Genomic DNA, 18,049 nt, shown 5'->3' on the forward strand with positions numbered 1-18,049 from the left:
ACCGGGCCATCGCCGAGCATCCATTGGCTGTCTCTGAGAGTGGGCGGGGCTGAGACAGCGCGCGAAGACTCGAAGCGGTTTCCTAGGCGGTTGTGCGGCGGGAGCGGCGTCGGGCCGAGGCCATGGCGGCGGCTGCCCCCGCTGAGGTGAGTCCCGCCGCTGCGCTTCGAGCAGCTGCCCGCCTGTCGCTGGCGGCGGCGGTTACTCGCGGCCTGGGGCTCTGTTGTCTGTGGTGCGGCGGAGGGCTGGGAGCGGTAACGAGGGACAGCGAGTGCGGCGGAGGCGGCGGCGGTAGTGGCGGTAGTGGCGGCGATACCGGCAGCGGTGCCTCCTCGGCCGCTCGTGAAGCGCTGCCGTACCGCGCCGCCTGCGCTCACTCTCCCCGCAGACTACACTTCCCAGCATGCCTGGCGCCTCGCCCTTCCGCCTCGCCGCTCGTGGTGCCTGCTGGGAAGGCGGTGTCGGCCTATCCCCGTGGGCGCGGTGCATGCCGGGCGGCGTGCGGCGGCCGCGGTGCGTGCTGGGAAAGCGGCGGGGCCGCGGTGCATGCCGGGCGCGGTGCTTGGGCCGGTGGCCGCGGCCGCCCGTTCGCTCGCCCGCCCCGAGCGTCAGCGCTCAGCAGCGGTTTCCCCCTGCTCAGAGGGACGCTTCTCCTGCAGTGTGGCTGCGCGCCGGGTTTGGGCACCTTGTAACGTAGGGACGTTTCAAAGGAAGTCCCGCGGGTGTCTGACGAGCCCGGAGTGGTGGGGGCTGGAAGGGCCCTGCAGAGCTCACCCAGCCCCAGCCCCTGCTACAGCAGCTTCCCCTGGCTCAGGGGCACAGGAACGTGTCCAGCTGGGGTTGGGAACCTCCTGAGAAGGAGCCTCCACACCCTCCCTGGGCAGCCTGGGCCAGGGCTCCCTCACCTCAGCACCAAAGGAGCTTCTCCTCTTGTTCCAGTGGAACTGTTTGTGTTCCAGCTGATATCTGTCTGGACCCTATTTGATTAACCTGGCATGGGAGAATAAAGTTTTGCATTTCTCTTTACCCTTTTCACTCTAATCGTTCTAAATAATGACCAGTGGAGGTCAGCCAGCTTGTTGATTCTCTTCTCTTTTTTTCCCCAGTGTGCAAACTCACCTTTAAATACTAATAAAAGCTGTCAGTGTAATGTCCCTTCATGTAACTACCAGTTCTTAACACACAGTGATAATGGATGTGTATATAGTTGTGTGGAGGGGATTAGCCAAGGTTTTGGGTTGAAGTTGAGCACCAACTACATAGAGAGCACTTAACCATAGTTTTGTTTTGCTTTGTAGCTGCCGTTAGAAGAGTTGAATTCAGAATTGCAGAAAACCCTTGACAGTGACTCTGACAGCGGACAGGGCAGCTGTGAAACAGCCTCTCCCAGTCACTTCAGCAAGGGGATGGCCACTCTGGATGACAGAGGTCTGTGATGTTTCTGTGCACTTTTCCTTTGTAAAGGAAGTTGTCATTGCTTGGCCTGTAAGGAATCTAAACTGCCTTTGCTGTGACTCACAATGTGGACAGACATCTGTAAATCTCTGAAAAGCATTTGTTGGGATACAGAAAGGGGAGCAGTAAATGGGATGGGAATGTCGCTTATTTCATCTTTATGGTTTGGTTAATCTGTGTTACTGTGGGTTTTACTCTTTGAAGGCAAATCAATAATCTTATCAGTGAAGGATTTCCAGCTTTGCCCTTTTTGTTTTCCAAGTTAAGAACCTGTGGTATCAATTTGGGTCAATTCTGCACCACAGGGAGAAGTGGATTGTGAAAACTTGAGTGCCAGCTGGTTTGCTACAACTCTTGACATCTATGGGATTTAACAGACATGTAACTGTATGTTTAACTGATGGTTAAATAACTGTGGGAGTTTTTCTGTCAGTTGCATCATTTCTTTGCTTGATTGTTGCTTTTCTTTATACGTTTTGTCAGATTCAGAGGAAGAGATTTTTGTGTGTAAAAAAGCAAAAAGCAAGAAGGTTCTGCAGGACAGTGAGAGTGAGGATGGGGAGGATGGCAGCTCTTTTGTGCAGAACAATACTCAGAGTGGAGACGTGGAAAGTGGAGAGCAACAAGAGAATGTTACTGCCCAGAGGAACAAGAAGTGTCATCGGATTCGCCAGGGTCTGCTAGACAGTGATGACAGTGACACTGGTGACCAACTGCAGATTGACAACCTTGAAACAAGCAACAAGCCTGGCTTGCCTGAGAATGAATTGGAAGAGGAGAAACCCCTAAAATCTGGGAAAAAGAGCAAAAAACATAGACAGCAGAAACCTGATTTTGAGGAAGAGACATCACAAAGAAGTGTAGGAAAGCCAAGGAGAAGAAAGGAGAAAGAGGGAAGAATTGAATCCATTAAACAGCTGAAAAAAGAAAAGAAGCCTCGAGCAGAGGTATCTGTTTCAGTAGAAAAGTTAAATTTCTTGCTGCATTGGGTTGTTGTGTTTCAGTGCTCCAGCATTGCTGGTGTCTGCAATTCCCACAGGAGGTGTGAGATCCACAGGGATCCACAGAGCATCCTGAATCACTTTAATCTGCAAAGAAAGGTCCAACCCTAACCTGATGGTTTAATATCAGTGTGTGTTGAGTCACAAAGAAACTCTTTGAGTTCCTTGGGTTATTGGGGGGTTTGTTACCTGCACCAATGGCTTTGGTGTCTGGGCTCTTCTCTACATTGCTGTGCTGCTTTCTAGAGGGAGCTTTGGGCTACTTTCAGATTGGAATTCTGATCTAAACAAACAGCTCTTGGGAGGCTGCCTGTTGTTGCTGTTTGTAAAATGCACATTTCAAGTGTTCATTTATTCTCTGGAGCCATTTTTGGTCTTCAGTAATAATTGACATTCCCTGTTTATCATAGACACAGGGAACACTGCTCCATGAATTATCACCTCAGCTTTGCAGTGCTATAAAGGGAATATGACTGGCTTACAGAACACACAAAGTGCTAGAAGTTGGCATGTACTCCTAACTTCTTTCATCAAGATCTCTTGGCAGTCATCTTAAATGAATGTCAAGGAACTGAAGGGAACCTTCTGAAATGAATGAGACACTTTATTCTCGTGGCAAGCAGGTGGACGGTGCCGAGCAGCATCCTCTTAACGACAGCGGATGTCTTCTTGATGACAAAGAGCTTTTTGATAATGGCTTAGAAGAGGAAAATGATTCCCCCCCAGAGGATGAAGAGTCAATAGAATCGATTCGAGCAGCAGTGAAAAACAAAGTTAAAAAATACAAGGTACCATTTGATAGCTACAAGGTTCTTGGTTATTAGTGGGGAGTATTTCACCTGAGTGTGTGTTAAAACTCTCTCTGACAATGGTGAACTTGTGCTGCTATGTGAGAGGAGGGAATAGTTCTCTGCTTTTTGTTCTTAAAGATAGAGGGATGTTGTCCTGGAAGGTTATAAAGAGAATGCTGCAGTAGAAGCTTTGCAAATCTACCAGAAGAGATTTGTGTTGGCTTAGGAGAATCACAGAAACACAGAATGATGGAGGCTGGAAGGGACCTCTAGACATCGTCTAGTCCAGCCTCTAAATACCTATTGGTCTTGCTTATACTTACTGGCTTTGGGCAAGAACACTTACTGGTTTTGATCACCAGGGATGGTTCTGTAAGATTATTCTGACTTGTTTGCCCTTGCTGTTCTTTTTCACGCATCGTAGAACAAAGAACGGTTTTCTGAGGGTGAGGGCTACAAACATGGATTTGGTGATGATGAGAGAGAGGAACCTGCATTAAAAGAGAAAAGAAAGGTAGAGTATTCTTCTTTTTAAAGTTCTAGATTGTTTGTTGTAGTCACTCAGATGGGGTTTTATGCCCTGTCCATTGTTTTTGTTGATTTCTTATTGTTAAAAGGGTTTTTTTTTTTTAACTGGCTGCTTTATTCTGACTTCTTTCTGTTTGAAAGGGGAAAAAGAAACTGTTTAGAAAAGTACAGAGTCCTACATCTTGTTTCCTGTCTTCAGAAGCTTTTCTTTTCTTCCCTTAAGGAGCGGAAAGCAGCGAGGTTAAGTAAAGAAGCCATTAAACAACTACACAGTGAGAGCCAACGGCTTATTAGAGGTAAAACTTATATTCTTTACATATAAAGGGTATAAACTGTTAAGAAATTTAGGGGAGAAACTGAAAGAATTTACCCAAAAAGGCTATTTGAAGGCACCAACCCATTCCTTCTTTCACTTGGCGTGACTTACAAAGATCTTTGTAGCTAATGGAACAAACAAACAAAAATCATTGTGCAAACATTGAGCCTGTAAACTTGTGTGAGGTAGTCTGATGTTTAGAGAGTTTGATAGGCATGTAATAAAACTGAAACTGGTCCAGCCATTCTGATCCTAATATCACACTTCATTTACTAATGAATCCATGGCTGTGTTGCACATTTGGCCTTTGAAGCTGTGGCTGTTGGAACTCTTTCCCAAACAGCAGTGTGTGCCATGTTCAAGTTTAAATGATGCAGTTTGTTAGATGCATCTGTATATATAAACACTTGTGTCAAGCATCTTTGTATTTCAGAAACACCAAATAAGTGCCTTGCATGATGTTTCCAATTTACTTTCACCTCTTTTCTCTGGTAGAATCATCTGTGTCTCTCCCATATCATGTGCCTGAGACCAAAAGCATTCACGACTTCTACAAACGTAGACCTCGACCAGTGTGTCAAGGAAATGCCATGGCACTGCTGAAGTAAGGACTTAAGCCTTCCTCATATTTTTCCCCTACATTTTGAGGATATCCCAGCCTTGCTTTGGAGGATAACCAGACAACCAGACCAGTACAAACTCTTTGTGCTGCTCTACACCTCCTTACTCCTCAAAATAAAGATTTCCAGACTTCTGTCCTTCACTTCTTCCTACACATTAATAATTAGACAAGGATTTCTTTCTGTCTGAGTTGGTTCTCAACCTCTTTTCCCCTTTCATAACACCTATGGGTGATACATTTCTTTCTGCCTTCATTAGGTCTTCTAAGTACCAGCTATCCCTAAATGGAGAATCTACGAACACTAAGAACTTGAACACGGATTGCAAAGATGGGCAAATAGATGGTGATCAGTCAGCAGCTAATGAACCAGAAACAAGCCTTGGCAGAGATGTTGATACATCTGTGAACAAGCCTCTTGCTGATGTAGGGCAGGATTTGACAGAAGACAATGCTGAAAAGCCTAGGCAAGACAGTGATGGTTCTCATACAGTAAGGGCTGATAATACAGAACAGCAGCAGCAGTCTAACTTCCTAAGCACTGACTGTAGCAAACAAAAAGAGAATGAAGTTCCTGTTGCAGTTGGAGGAGATGCCCTTGAGCAAAGAGATGGAACAGCATCAGACTTGCAGTGTGAAAAAAGCAATCAACATGTGGAGCCTGGGTCAGTGGCACAACCTGAGAAAGCGAGGAAGTCCAAGCTGGATAAACTTCGTGAGCTGGGAATTGACCTGTCCATCAAGCCAAGAATCTGCTCTGACAATGAATCCTTTATCAACCTCGATGAATCAGACTCAAATAAAGGTATCACTTTTATTGTTGTTGCTGTGTAATATCTGCCCAAGTAAGCAGAGTTGCTTTAACTTTAACTGGAGTGTCTCTGGGAAGTGTTTAAATGATAGACCAGTCAGGCATGTTCACTTAAGAGTATGGATTCTTTCCTTAATGCTGGTATCCCTTTTGAGGTTCTTAGTATTTGAGAGCTTGAAGGAATGCTCAGTGGTAACTATTTAATGATGAGTGATTTATTTCCCTGTTGTTGTAGTGAATTACACTGGTTTTTATGGCACATGAGAGCACTTCTTCACATTGATTCAGAATGAGGCATGCAGTAACTATCTGGAAACAAAACTGGCCCATGTTCAGAGTATTTATCACTGATCTTGTTAAAAAGCAAGTCTGGGTAGCAAGCAAAAATGTACTTCCATAGCAAGAATGTTTTGAATGTCTCAGGTAGTGGAATTTGAACGTTTATTCTTCAGCATTAAATAGTTGACCTTGATATAGGGAAAGATTGCAAATGATTCGGCAATGTCATAATTCCATTCAATCTAATCTGTGTTAGAAGATACTAAGAGGATACCTGGATTGGACAAGACTTCTGTGCATGGAGGAAACTGACCTGTGCCAAGAAATAGTGGTTTTGTCCCGTGCCAGTCTGGTTTTAGATTGATGTGTCAACAGAAGTATGGAATTGCCTGGTGTCTTGGCTGGGTGGGAACTGAGGTCTTGTGGGTAAATGATAGTGGAAAAGTAATTTAATAGTAGCTAATATCAATTGAGTACAAGTTACAGCAAGAATATTGTGTAATGCTTTATTGTTTTCTCAGTCAAATCGAATGGTTGTGCAAGTGTTTTGAGATTAAAGCTTTAGAGTTTTTTAACTAACTTCCTTTGGAAGAAGGATTTCTCAAGTCCTACTCTTGATCCAACTTTAACAGTTAATGCTTTAAAATGGTATCAAATGAATTCAGTTTACATTTTGAAATGTATTTAATGTGTATGTAAAGAATTAGAAGCCTTGAAAGCACGTTTCCTGAAGCACACCCTTCACACGACAAGTTCCAAAGCAGAACGAACCATAAACATGAACATTATCCGTAAGGAAACAACATCTGAAGGAAAAGAGGAGCTGAAAGCAGCTGTGGTACCTGCAGTGTTAGCTGCAGAGGGCCTGGATGAAACACTCCACACAAAGCCAGGTTAGTCTGGGAGAAGAAGTGATGGTGATTGAACTGGGAAACACTTTTTTTTCTCTCTCCTTTCCTCTTTCCCGGTGCTGCCCCTTGAAATACAGGTGAAGGGCTTTTCACCTGTGAAATCGGTAGGTATGTTCCCTCTAATGGACAGCCCTGATTTAAGGAAGAATGGGGATAGACCTTTTAAGTAGCACTGGCCAATTTAGTCTGTGAGATCTTTGCAACTGGTTTGCTGGATTTCATCCCATCTGTCCCAAAATGTTCTTTAGGCAAATACCTGCACGGCTGTTTTCCATCAGCACGCTGGAGGTAACTCTCAGACTTCTTGGGAACTGTTACCATTTATTAGATCTCTCATGCTTCCTTATTTCTGTACTGCAGTTTCTAATAGAACTGTACATATTTGGAAACAACAGTGTAATGTGTCTCTCCTGCAGTATCCATGAAAAGAAACAGATTCTTTGGCTGATTCTATGGGCCTGTGTTGTTTTTAGCTGCTCTTAATTATTTCATGTGCTGTAGCACATCTGCCCATGGCAGCTGGATGCTCTTGTTCCCAAAAGACACAGTGGAGAGACAGACCCTGTTCTTACTCAGAGTGCTGCACTCATGGCTTTTCTGGGTAGTGAGGAATCTTGATAATTCCTGAGACTGTGCTGCCTAAGTTGAGCTCATTGGAGTCGGCTGCTCCAGCTCTTACAGCTGACACATCAATTCATTAAACCATTTCAAAACCAAGTAATCTTTTCCATTCCCTTTTTATGGGTGTAGTTACCTTAGGTTGGATGCTTGAGGGCAGTGAAGTTAAGGATTCCCTGTGGTACACCTCATGTGTTTGTGTATTGTCTGTCCAGGTGAGAAGCTGCAAGCACTCAAGGCCAAGCTGCAGGAGGCCATGAAGCTGCGCAGGACTGAGGAACGCCAGAAGCGGCAGGCGCTCTTCAAACTGGATAATGAGGAGATGCTGGAGGAAGAAGAGGAGGAGGAGGAGGAAGAAGAGATGACAGATGAGTCTGAGGAAGAAGACAACGATGAGGTCTCTATTGAACACTTTTACATAACCCAGTCAGCTCAATTCTGCTGCCTCTCCCCCATGAAATGAGACTTTTCTACACTATTAATAGTAGAGAAATTGCCAAGAATTAGTCCTAGACTCTAAAAAATTGCTGTAATCAACATAGTCAGGGTTTGGGTTGTTTGAATTGAATTTACTAGCATTTACTTTCTTTGTCTAAACAATGTTAAAACCAAATACAAGTGTGTGAAAGATTCTGGTGCTACTTTCTCTTGTTATATATCCTTGGCTCATGACGAGCAGGGGGGACAAACAGGGGTCACCTGCCTGATGTGGGGTTGGGTTTGCCATGGCTTTTCCTTCTTAAAAAGAACCAGAATGGCTTGGCTGTTTCAAGCACCTCTATGTGAGTTGTTTCAGAGGGTAATGGGTGTGTGTAGGGACTGTGGATGTGACTCAGCTTCATCCTCTGTGTGTTGAAACGTTTTCTTGTGAAGTGTGCAAGGATGTTAACAGATCAAAGCAATAACCACTGGATCTTGTCTGTCTTTGGGGATGGTTTTTAGAATGTGGAATTTCTGCATGGTGAAGCAGAGGAAGATAATGAAGATACAGAAGAGAAACACGTTGAAGATGGTGATAAAGAAACCGACAAAGAATCGATTGATGGAGAAAAGCCAGAGAAATCTGTGCACTGTGATTCTGTTCCCAAACCACCTTCAACAGAGTCTACACTGATGCTTTTTAAGGACAGCTCCTCAAAAATGGGGTAAATAAACCAAGCTTTAAACATGATGCCTGAACAATCTTAAATTTGATTGATAGACATAAATGTTTTGGTGTGAAGTGCTTCATATTTTCTGCCTTGTTCCAGTAGCTGTATGTGCATTCTTAGGTATTTCCTTTAAGAACCTTGCTGACTGTAATTCTTTAGTAGAATAATCTGTTTCTTAATCAAAATGTACTAGATCTATTTTTGTGTGTCACCTTGGTTCTTACAATCAGGTTTGATTCATTTAATGAATTGCAGATACTCTCTTCCCGATGAGAAACTTGAACTGGAAGAAGCTGCAGACAAAGGACCTACCAAGTTAGGTAAAGTAAAGCTGTTACTCAAGCTAGCATTTATTTCACATGGCACACCTAGAAGTTTCTGTTTGAAATTGGTATTCATCACTGGTGTTGGTATTTCTAGCTGAGAGTTTGCTGTTTTGCCACCTGGGTAGTTCTACAGTAGGATTAGAAAAGTTCAGACTGATGAATAAAATGAGACTTGAAAACAAAGTTCAAGATGATACTGGAAAAAACACAGAAACAGAAATCAATAAGGTGAAATGTCATTAAAAAGTGTAATGTGTGTCCTCTCTGAAGACAGAAATCCATCATGAGCGCACAACAGTGATTTTTTAGCAAGGTGTCAGTGTTGCATAATAGTATCTTCAGGTTTTCTTGGATCACTACAAAAAGCAGCTAAGCACAGTATTTAATGGTCTTTTTTTCAGAGGATGATGATTCATTTTCTCTACCAACACTAGCAAAAGAGAATAGCCACAACAGCAGCTTTGAGTTGATTGGCTCCATGATTCCATCCTATCAGCCCTGTAATAAACAAATGTCACGTGGAGGGAACTTCTTATCTGCAGCAGGAGGTTTCAGGTCACCTTCCCCAGGCTTTTTCAAAACAAGCTTTATCAGCTCTGCTTCCAAGGTAAGGTTCTCAGTCCTGGTCCTATGGATTATTAGCACAGTGGGTAGTGAATAAAAGTATTTTATCCTGACTCAGATCTATAAGAAAACACCAGGAGGCATCTAGCCAAATGCTTTATAGGAGCATGGAGTTTAAAATGACAGACTCCTGCATGGCATTAACCCTTTAAGCCAGCTGAACTATTTTATCCTGTTCTTGCTTTTGAAGTCTAGGCTTGCAAAACAAATAACTTGTCTGTGTTTCTTTGACTAGAGCTCAGGAAAGACATCTGAGCCCTCTCTTCCCATAGAAGATTCCCAGGACCTGTATAATGCTTCTCCTGAGCCTAAGAGTTTATTTCCAGGGGCTGGGGAGTCACAGTTTCAATTTTCTCTGGAAGATGACACTCAGAGCCAGCTGCTTGATGCAGATGGGTGAGTAACAGCTGTAAAGGATAACATTTTGTGCTTTTTAACAGAAGCAGGATGTAGAGACCAGCAAGATTTTTCTAACTACAGGCTTTCTTTCAGGTTCTTGAATGTTGGACAACACAGGAATAAATACCAGTCCTCAAAGCATCAGCTGACTCTGGCAAGTATGGATGAGAATGCCATGGATGCCAACATGGATGAACTGTTGGACTTGTGCTCTGGACAGTTTAACAGTCAGGCTGAACACGTGCCCAATGCCAGCAGCAACAAAAAGCAGAACATGGAAGAATTGCTCAATCTTTGCTCAGGAAAATTCGTGTCTCAGAGTATGTCCTGAATTGTGTTTTCAGCTTTTCTGGTGACTTGATTTACAAGTGTTGTGCTAAAGGTGCCTTTCCATTCTGGGCACTAACGTGAGACTTCTGAGAGCTCTAACAGTTTTGTGAGAGCATGTTAACTGTCATTTCTAGGATGACATTTTGAGAGTAGAAATGTATCTGTCTAACAAATTGCTACCTTATTGCTTTTTGTAGCAGGTTCCCCAACGTGGGCATCTTCAGTGTCTTCCAAGGCAGAAAAAGACAGTGACATAGAAGATCCGATGGCAGAAGCTCTAGCACTTTGTTCAGGCTCCTTTCCCACAGACAGGTTAGCATTGTTCTTCCTAATTACCAAAGTTTAGAGTGAGTGTTGTCTCATTTCACTCTTCATGTGTTTTCTTGTTTGACATCACTTCAAAATGCTCTAAGAAAAGGTGTAGTCTGCTTTGGAGGTGAACCAGGGGAATACTGCAAGTTGCCCAGCACCTTCTAAATTGGCAGCATATACTGTTTCCCACAGCTGCTGTGAAGGGAGATTCTTCTTTGTCTTTCACTGATGGGTGAACAAAGTGTTGAAGGACTTTTCATTAAACTGAAAATGATGGTTAGAATGTAGAAATTTGGGATTTTGTTCTGGGCTGTTACCAAACTACAGAAACCACGACCAGATGTGAGTTGGATACTTGCATTTCCTCTGTTGGTTAAAGATGTGTGGCTGCCTGACAAAAAGGATGGTGAGATTTAAAAAAGAGGAATGTTAGGGGCATCCAAGAAGAACTTCAGAGGGAAATAAACTCAGGATTTAATACCTGCCCCATGGTTTCTGCAAGTGAAGACCTGAGGTCTTCAAACATCAGTGCTGCTGGGGATTCTGGACATGAAAAGTGAATGCTGTGAGATGCTGAAGCTTTTTGCACACTCACAGATTGCCTGAGACCAGCTGTCACAGTTGAAATCTTGCCTTGAATTATAGTGAAGCTACTGTTAGAGGCAAAGTGAAAACATTTGTTTTGTTTACTTTCCCCTAGGGAAGAGGAAGATGAGGAGGAGCAAGAGGAACTTGGTGATTTTCAGCTTTTAACAGATGACAATGCCTTTGATAGTGAAGAGGTAAGAACTGATGGAGCAAAGCAACTGCTGCAGTTTCTGACTAAGAGAACTCCATTTATCTGCTTAGTTTTTTGTTACAGCCATCAGTGCAAAGCACCATCACTTCCAGGTGAAGCTACTGAAATGTTTTCAAGGGCAATGTTTGGATCATTTCATGATACACTGGATCAAGCTTCTCAGGAAAGCAAATCCTCTGACGAATCTGTGGTGGTTTAGTCTGTGTTTATTGGCTGAAGAGCAGAAGCAGCTGTCATTGCAAAGCAATCCACCTTCAGGAATTGCTTCATTTCTGGAACCTTTCTCATTGACAGGGTGAGAAAAGTGAAGATAGCAATGCTGAAGAGGCAGAAATGAGTGATGAAGAAGAAGAACTACTGAGACATAGGCAGGGCTTGAAGAAAAAGCTGTAAGTACATCTTTTTTGTATCTTAGTTGCTGGACAGAATAGGATATTAACAGCACTAGAAATTGAGTCTATGGTTATTCCCTCCCCAGCATTAGTAGATAATGTTTATATGGTGCTGGCTCTGACTGGTTTTTGCTTTGGTGCTGTCACATTGCAGGAGATGAACCATGTTGCTGCTGGGCTACAGAGGTTTTCTGTTACAGTTTTCATTATAGATGGAAATCAAAAGGCCACAATGAAAACAAAACAACATCATCTGTTTGATCAAAACATAGATTCAGGAGTGCAGGATTAATGCTGCCATTGCTCTTATTTGTTCTAGCAAGTAAACCATCTGATTAGCCATTATCATTGCCATCACATTTGGTAGGCAACTGGGAAGGAATGTGGTGGGTGACTAGTTTGAGGTGATGTGTGTTGTGTATGGAAACGTGCAAGAGCTCAAAGTCTTAATCTAAGATGAGTCATAACTTCTCCTTTGGAGTCAAAAAAGAAACCTTGCTTTCAGAAGATGTGGGTGATGACTATTGGTCTGTCAAACTGAACTCTTTTAATGTTCTTTTGTAGAAAACTCCAGGATTTCATGGAAGATGAGGCAGAGCTGTCAGGGAGTGATGTGGGAAGTGAGGATGAATATGATGGTGAAGACCTGAACGAGTATGAGGAAGAGATGATTGATGAGGAACTCCCCAGTGAAGTGGAATTAGAAAACCAAATAAAGAAGTTTCACATGTCAGTGTCACTATTAGTGTTGTATATTTGTGTGTGTGATGTCATGGCTCTTGGAGACAAGTGGACTAACCTCCTGCCTCTCTCCTGTGCTGACAGGAAGGCAATGCTTGATGATGACAAGCGTCAGTTACGCTTGTACCAGGAGAGATACCTCCTTGATGGTGACCTGCACAGTGATGGCCCTGGCAGAATGAGGAGATTCAGATGGAAAAACATAGGTGCTTTTCTGATATGTGGTTAATAGATGGGGTGAAAGATTGGAAAGAGAGTGTATGTACATGAAATACTACTCAGTAGTCCTTAGGAAAGTAAACACAGTCTTTCAGAAATAGAGTTGGTAGGGGGAGGCTGTTGTGGGCTTTGTTTGGGAAGGGTTTTGTTTGTTATACAAACAAAATTGATAGCTGATTTTTTTGTTTCTTTGTCTAGACTATGCTTCACAGATTGACTTGTTTCAGAGAGAATCAGATAACGAGGAGGAAAATGAAGAGTTTGACGAGACAGAAGCAAAATGGAGGAAAGAGAGATTTGAACGAGAGCAGTGGCTTCGTGAGCAGGTAACAGCTTCAGGGAAGGCATCTTGAGTCTCTGATCTACTGCTAGATGTGAGATTGTTAGTTCCTCAAATTAAACTCTGGGCAAAATACCTTTCATAAACACATATTTATTTTTCATTGCAAATTCTGCACTTTCTCTGCTTTGAGTGTTGTGCAGAGAGAGAAACAAGTGGACTTGTTAATTCAGAAGGGAGAGGCAAAACAATTATGCTGGAAGAATTCAGCTTCAAAGCTGGAGCAAGTCTCCTGTGCTGGGAGCACAACTGCAGGTGTCAGAAGTTTCAGTATCAGCTAAGCTTTGTCAGCTGAATGTGATACTACAGGTTTGCTGTTCATTAGTAGAATGAGGGTGATAAAGTGGCTAAGAACTTTTACAGTAGTAAATAAAATAGATGGTTAATTTCCATAATGGAACTTGGTCTACTTAAAGTACAGAATGAAATGTTCATTCTTAATGTGAACTCCTTGAATTTTACAAAGTGACTTCTCTCTGCTACAGAAAGAGAAAAATAAAGAGGAGGAGGAGGAGGAAGAAATCGGTGAGGACAGCCAGTTCATGAAACTAGCCAAAAAAGTAACTGCTAAGTCCCTACAGAAGAAAGGTGAGCTTACTTTTTACTGAAGTGACAATCAAATAAGAGGAAGCAAGCTGAACTTCCACTTGCCACTTGTGGTCTTCAGTGAAGCAGGCCACAGATCAGAAAACTCCAGCAGCTCATTTCCTTACACCAGTCTGAGCTCGTGTCTTTCAGAACCTGAAAGGTGGGAAAGCATTGAAAACATGCAGCTGCAAGGTTGATGGTAACTCTGGGTATTTAGTTCATGAAAGAGTGTGCTACTTCCTGAAAGAAATGTTGTAGGGTGCAAACAAATTCCTCTAGATCTTTGTTTAGACTTTTATTCTTTCTTTGCTTGCCTTCTCTTTGCAGGGAAGTGGGGTGCAAGTGAGTTCAGCTTAGCAGTTCCTCCAAATATCTGTGACCTAAGGGAAAAATTGTGGACTGTAGTGAAAATAAATGGAAGTTTTCCTTGATTGTGGCAAAAATGTGCCTCCCAGTGTGCAAAACTGCTTCAAAATCAAATGTTCCCTTCTGTCTGATAGAACTAATTCCTGTCAGTCATTTCTCAGCTGTTGTGTGTATCATTTGATGCAGATTCCCCCACCCTGGTATTTGCTGTCTGTTGTCAGCTCTAAGTTTTTCAGTTTGATAGAAATTGTAAGACTCCAAATGAAGCTCAGAAACTGATGTTTTCCTCTGTGTCTCTGCCAGCAAGCCCAGCAGTAGTGGTACAAGACACACCATTGTTACCCAGGAGCCCATTTGAAACGTTCAGACCTGCCAGTGACATCCAGGTTGGTGATGCCTCTGAAAAATGATGTTTCCAAAGTGCACCTGTAGGACACAGCCAAACCAGATGACTCTAAATTCCTGGTTTGTACAGAAGTAACAGCTTAGAAGGGAGTAACCTTTTCTATGAAGAGTAACCTACTAGAAAACCTGACTTGCTCACGTGAGAGGTTTAACGCAGCATTTCTTTGTTCTTCAGATAAAAAACGGGTCTCTGTTGAACAGGCCTAAAGCTGTCCTTCAGAAACTAGCAGCAATGTCAGATCTTAATCCAAATGCACCTCGAAACTCAAGGAATTTTGTCTTCCATACACTTTCCCCAGACAAGAATGAAGAGGCAAAGGAGAAATCAAAACAGCAGGTAAGGCTTTGCTCAGACTGCTGCCAGTTGTGTAAGTCACACATTCAGGCACTAAGCACTGCCAAGGAGTTCAGGGAGGTTTCCTGGTGTGTGCTCTCACACAGATTCTCTCAGAATTCAGAATTTAAACTTCTTTGGAGATTTTATATGTTCTAATGTATCCTCCTTCCCTGCAGGTAAAGAAAAGAGGCCCTGCTGCAGCAATTACCTCTCTGGCCAAACGGCCCAGGGTGGAGAGCACAGAGGAAACGAGTCAAAGCCGAAGCATATTCCAGTACTTGGAAAGCTGAATGTTTCTGTTTAGAGCCACAGGTTGTATCTCCTCTCCTTGCCAGTTGCAGTTTGTTTTGCCAGTCTCCCAGCATTCATGAGGAAGGTAAACAAACTGTTGTACATTCTCCTACTGCCACTTAGTTCTCACGTTCCAGTCATTTCCAGGCAATGGACTTGTTTATTCCCCTTTGGTTTTTCTCAGTGCTCTGTGGCAAACGAGCACAAATTCCATGCTTGGTCTGGGATGAAATGCTAAGTTGATCTTTCCCAAGCATTAAGAAACTCACACTACTGTACACTGTCCCCACTGAATCTCGTGTTTCAGTGCTATTGATTCCATCTGGAAATACCCTTTGTGTGACAGGTATGAGGCAGAAATGCTGCAGTTAGCTTAAAGCATGGATGGAGGAGGAATTCCTGCAGTTTTGGGTGAGAAGAGAGCAGTGTTGACTGGGAGGACATACGCTGTTTACACGTGCAGGATGAAGGATGGCTCTGGTTTCCTCTCATATCTTCTTTTCCCTGATGTGACTCATTTATTAGCTTGTCATTTTTAAGAAGCTCTTATTTGAAATGGCCACTTGTCTCAGAGGCCTCAGTCTTTGGTGAGGCACTAGGACAGGGATTTCTTTCCAAGCTTTTATTACTGTTCAAATTCTCACATGTGCATATGAATTTGTGTGTGTGGAGAGGGAAGAATGTGAGTATCAGATGTGGGAGAGGAAAAAGAGGTGTGTCTGGGGTTTTTTGTTTGCTTGAGGGGGGACTGTTTGGTTTGTTTTGCCCAACTGAAGACTCTTGTATCACTCATTCCGTTGTTTTCATGCAAGCTGCACTCACCTGAGACACACCATCCATTTCTGAACAGTGACAGGCCTCCTCTAGAATGAGCAAAGATCATAAGGATCCATCATTCCCAACTGTTGTAAATAGTGTGGGAGAGACTTGAGGTGGAACATACAGCATTTCTGATCCATGTTGAGTATCAGAAAGCAGGGACTAGATGATGATAAGCCAGTGGCCTGCTCTATAAGCCTCAACATCTTTCCAGGGCTTGATGTCACACATGTAGGCTGCCATCTGTCAAAGAAGCATCCTGAGCTGTAAATTTTGTAACATCTGATGTGCTACATGTAAAATACTTCACTGTATATTGTGTTTATAAAGAACTATGGTACTAATTGGAGTTTTTACAATAAAACATGGTTTTAATTTGGGAGGCAGTGGCCATTCATTGACAGGATTCCACCCAGCTGTGTGCACCTGGGGTTGGGGTTTATTTTCCCCCAAAACATTTATCTGTCTCTGTTTTGAGTTGGTTTCCTTTTAATTGCTGCTTTTCCTTTGTAGCCACAACTAAGCCCTTCACCAGGAACAGCTGCAATAATACTGGGACACAACTGAACTGCTCTGTGCTTCTTGGAGTGTAAATTCTCAAGTCCTCCACTTAGGTTTGCATCAAGTTCTTGGCCCTTAGTGTATGGGGTTGTTTTTTACTGCTTCAGTTTTAGTTGTGTTAGTTCCTAGACAACACTTGCTTTAGTTGTTGGCTTGAGCTGTTCCATTTTCAGTTCCTTCTAGCATTCTAATAATTGGATTTGGGCTGGGAAGTTAAGGGAAGAGAATGGAGGGGAAAAGGTCGTTTTTCATATGTTTCTTCATGCACAATGTAACTGAGACACCTGAATATCCAGTTAATTCTCTGTCCCTATATTTGCACTAATGGCTGAGTTGTACTAATTCAGCACAGATTTACTGGACAAAACCAGTGGGAGCTGCAAACTTCAGCATCTTCTCTTAATTTTGCTGGTACTGCCTGCCACTAGAGAGCAGCAAAAGAATGCCCTTCCTTTAGCAGAGGGGCCAGTGATTCAAGCTTAACCCAGGCTCTGACTCAAGGGCAAGGTCTCACAGGTTTCTGTGCTCTGTGGCAGTGCAAAGGATTAAATTTATACAGACCTGTAACTGCTGCACGTTTGCATTAGAAGGCAGGAGCTTGAGGAGCACCTTTAGAGGCTGGGCTTTGTCCTTAGGGGTCTCATTGGCCTTCCTTCAGCACATGCTGCCCACAACCATGGCATTTGTTTTGCTTTCCCTTTAGAATTTTTGCTTGTTCCAGAGCCAAGAGTAGAAAAGTAGCGTTGAGCCTGATAGGTTCTAAACTGAAATGCACCAAACAGGAAGGTTTGTGGCTCCTGCTGTTAAAGGTTGTTAAACACTGTCCCAGGGAACTGGGGGAGTGCCCAGCCCTGGAGGGATCCCACAGCTCTGGAGCTGAGGTGCTGAGGGCCCTGGGTTAGTGCTGGGCTGGGCAGGGTGAGGGCAGGGCTGGGACTGCAGCAGCTTCAAGGGCTTTAACATCCACAACAATTCAATGATTCTGTGATTCAAAGTAAATGTTTCCCCCACAACAACCTTTTCAGTAGCTCAGGGTTTGTGAAAGGCCCCTGGCACATGCTGCATCACCTCAGAGCTGAGATCTTGACAAGGGATGAAGAGGTGCTGAGGTGCTGCTGCTCCTGGGGCCAGGCTCCCTCCTCCTGCCAGGGCCTGGGTCCTGCTGGGGCTCCCACACTGACCCTCTCTCACCCTTCTCATCCCTCTGGCCACCTCTTCCAGGGCTGCCCCCACCCCACCTCCTGTCTGGCACGTTCACTCAGCTTTGGCTTCTCATTTTCAACTATTGATTCAGCTCACCCCTCCTGGCACCCAGATGAGGCCCCTGTGCTGAGGGGGAGAGAAATTTCCTCCCCCCCTGTTGCTGTGAGTTCCAAGAGCAGCCTGGGGCTGGCCAGGCCCAGGGGGAAGGAAGGAGTGACAAAGGGTGGGATGGGAAGAGGTTTCCTGTGCACAGCCCTGGGGCAGAGGTCCACCTCAGCCTTTGCAGAAGGGTCCCTGTGGGATCAGCCTGGGCTGAAGGAAGAGCTCCTTCCACTTCCCTTGCTGCTTTCCCTCTCCATCACCTCTGGGGCTAACTCCAGTTACAGCTGAGGGTTGGGACAGATGCTGTTTGCTTTGGGCTTTGCATGAGATGCAAAAGTGGCTGCACCTTGGCAGGACATGGCTTTTCATCCATGTTAGGCCACTGTTAGTAACTACAGACCTTTCTGCCTCAGTG

The 18,049-nt window shown here is 43.9% G+C and overlaps 2 protein-coding genes across 4 annotated transcripts in view; both read left to right on the forward strand.

The window, feature by feature from the left end:
• The first annotated feature begins 68 nt into the window (after positions 1–68).
• CLSPN (claspin) lies at positions 69–16,128 on the forward strand. 3 transcript variants are annotated; one of them, XM_062014611.1, is made up of 25 exons: positions 69–146; positions 1,299–1,428; positions 1,939–2,402; positions 3,077–3,244; positions 3,672–3,761; positions 3,999–4,071; positions 4,587–4,695; positions 4,971–5,515; positions 6,502–6,693; positions 7,545–7,726; positions 8,272–8,474; positions 8,736–8,800; positions 9,208–9,413; positions 9,666–9,826; positions 9,923–10,149; positions 10,357–10,471; positions 11,172–11,253; positions 11,565–11,659; positions 12,227–12,391; positions 12,488–12,609; positions 12,821–12,948; positions 13,448–13,550; positions 14,220–14,302; positions 14,497–14,658; positions 14,835–16,128. In XM_062014611.1, exons 1-25 carry the CDS (start codon positions 123–125, stop codon positions 14,946–14,948), a joined length of 4,008 nt encoding a protein of 1,335 aa, XP_061870595.1. In that variant the 5' UTR covers positions 69–122; the 3' UTR covers positions 14,949–16,128. The 3 variants fall into 3 exon arrangements, with proteins under 3 accessions (XP_061870595.1, XP_061870596.1, XP_061870597.1); XM_062014612.1 differs by having other exon boundaries at positions 10,360–10,471; XM_062014613.1 differs by having other exon boundaries at positions 3,080–3,244.
• Positions 538–18,049, forward strand: part of C24H1orf216 (chromosome 24 C1orf216 homolog) — a 35,080-nt gene continuing 17,568 nt past the window's right edge. Inside the window, exon 1 of the mRNA XM_062014618.1 lies at positions 538–542. The gene's annotated coding sequence lies outside the window, so the exon portion shown is untranslated. The remainder of the gene's footprint in view (positions 543–18,049) is intronic.

The sequence above is a fragment of the Colius striatus genome, chromosome 24 (assembly GCF_028858725.1).
Source record: "Colius striatus isolate bColStr4 chromosome 24, bColStr4.1.hap1, whole genome shotgun sequence".
NCBI lineage: Eukaryota > Metazoa > Chordata > Aves > Coliiformes > Coliidae > Colius > Colius striatus.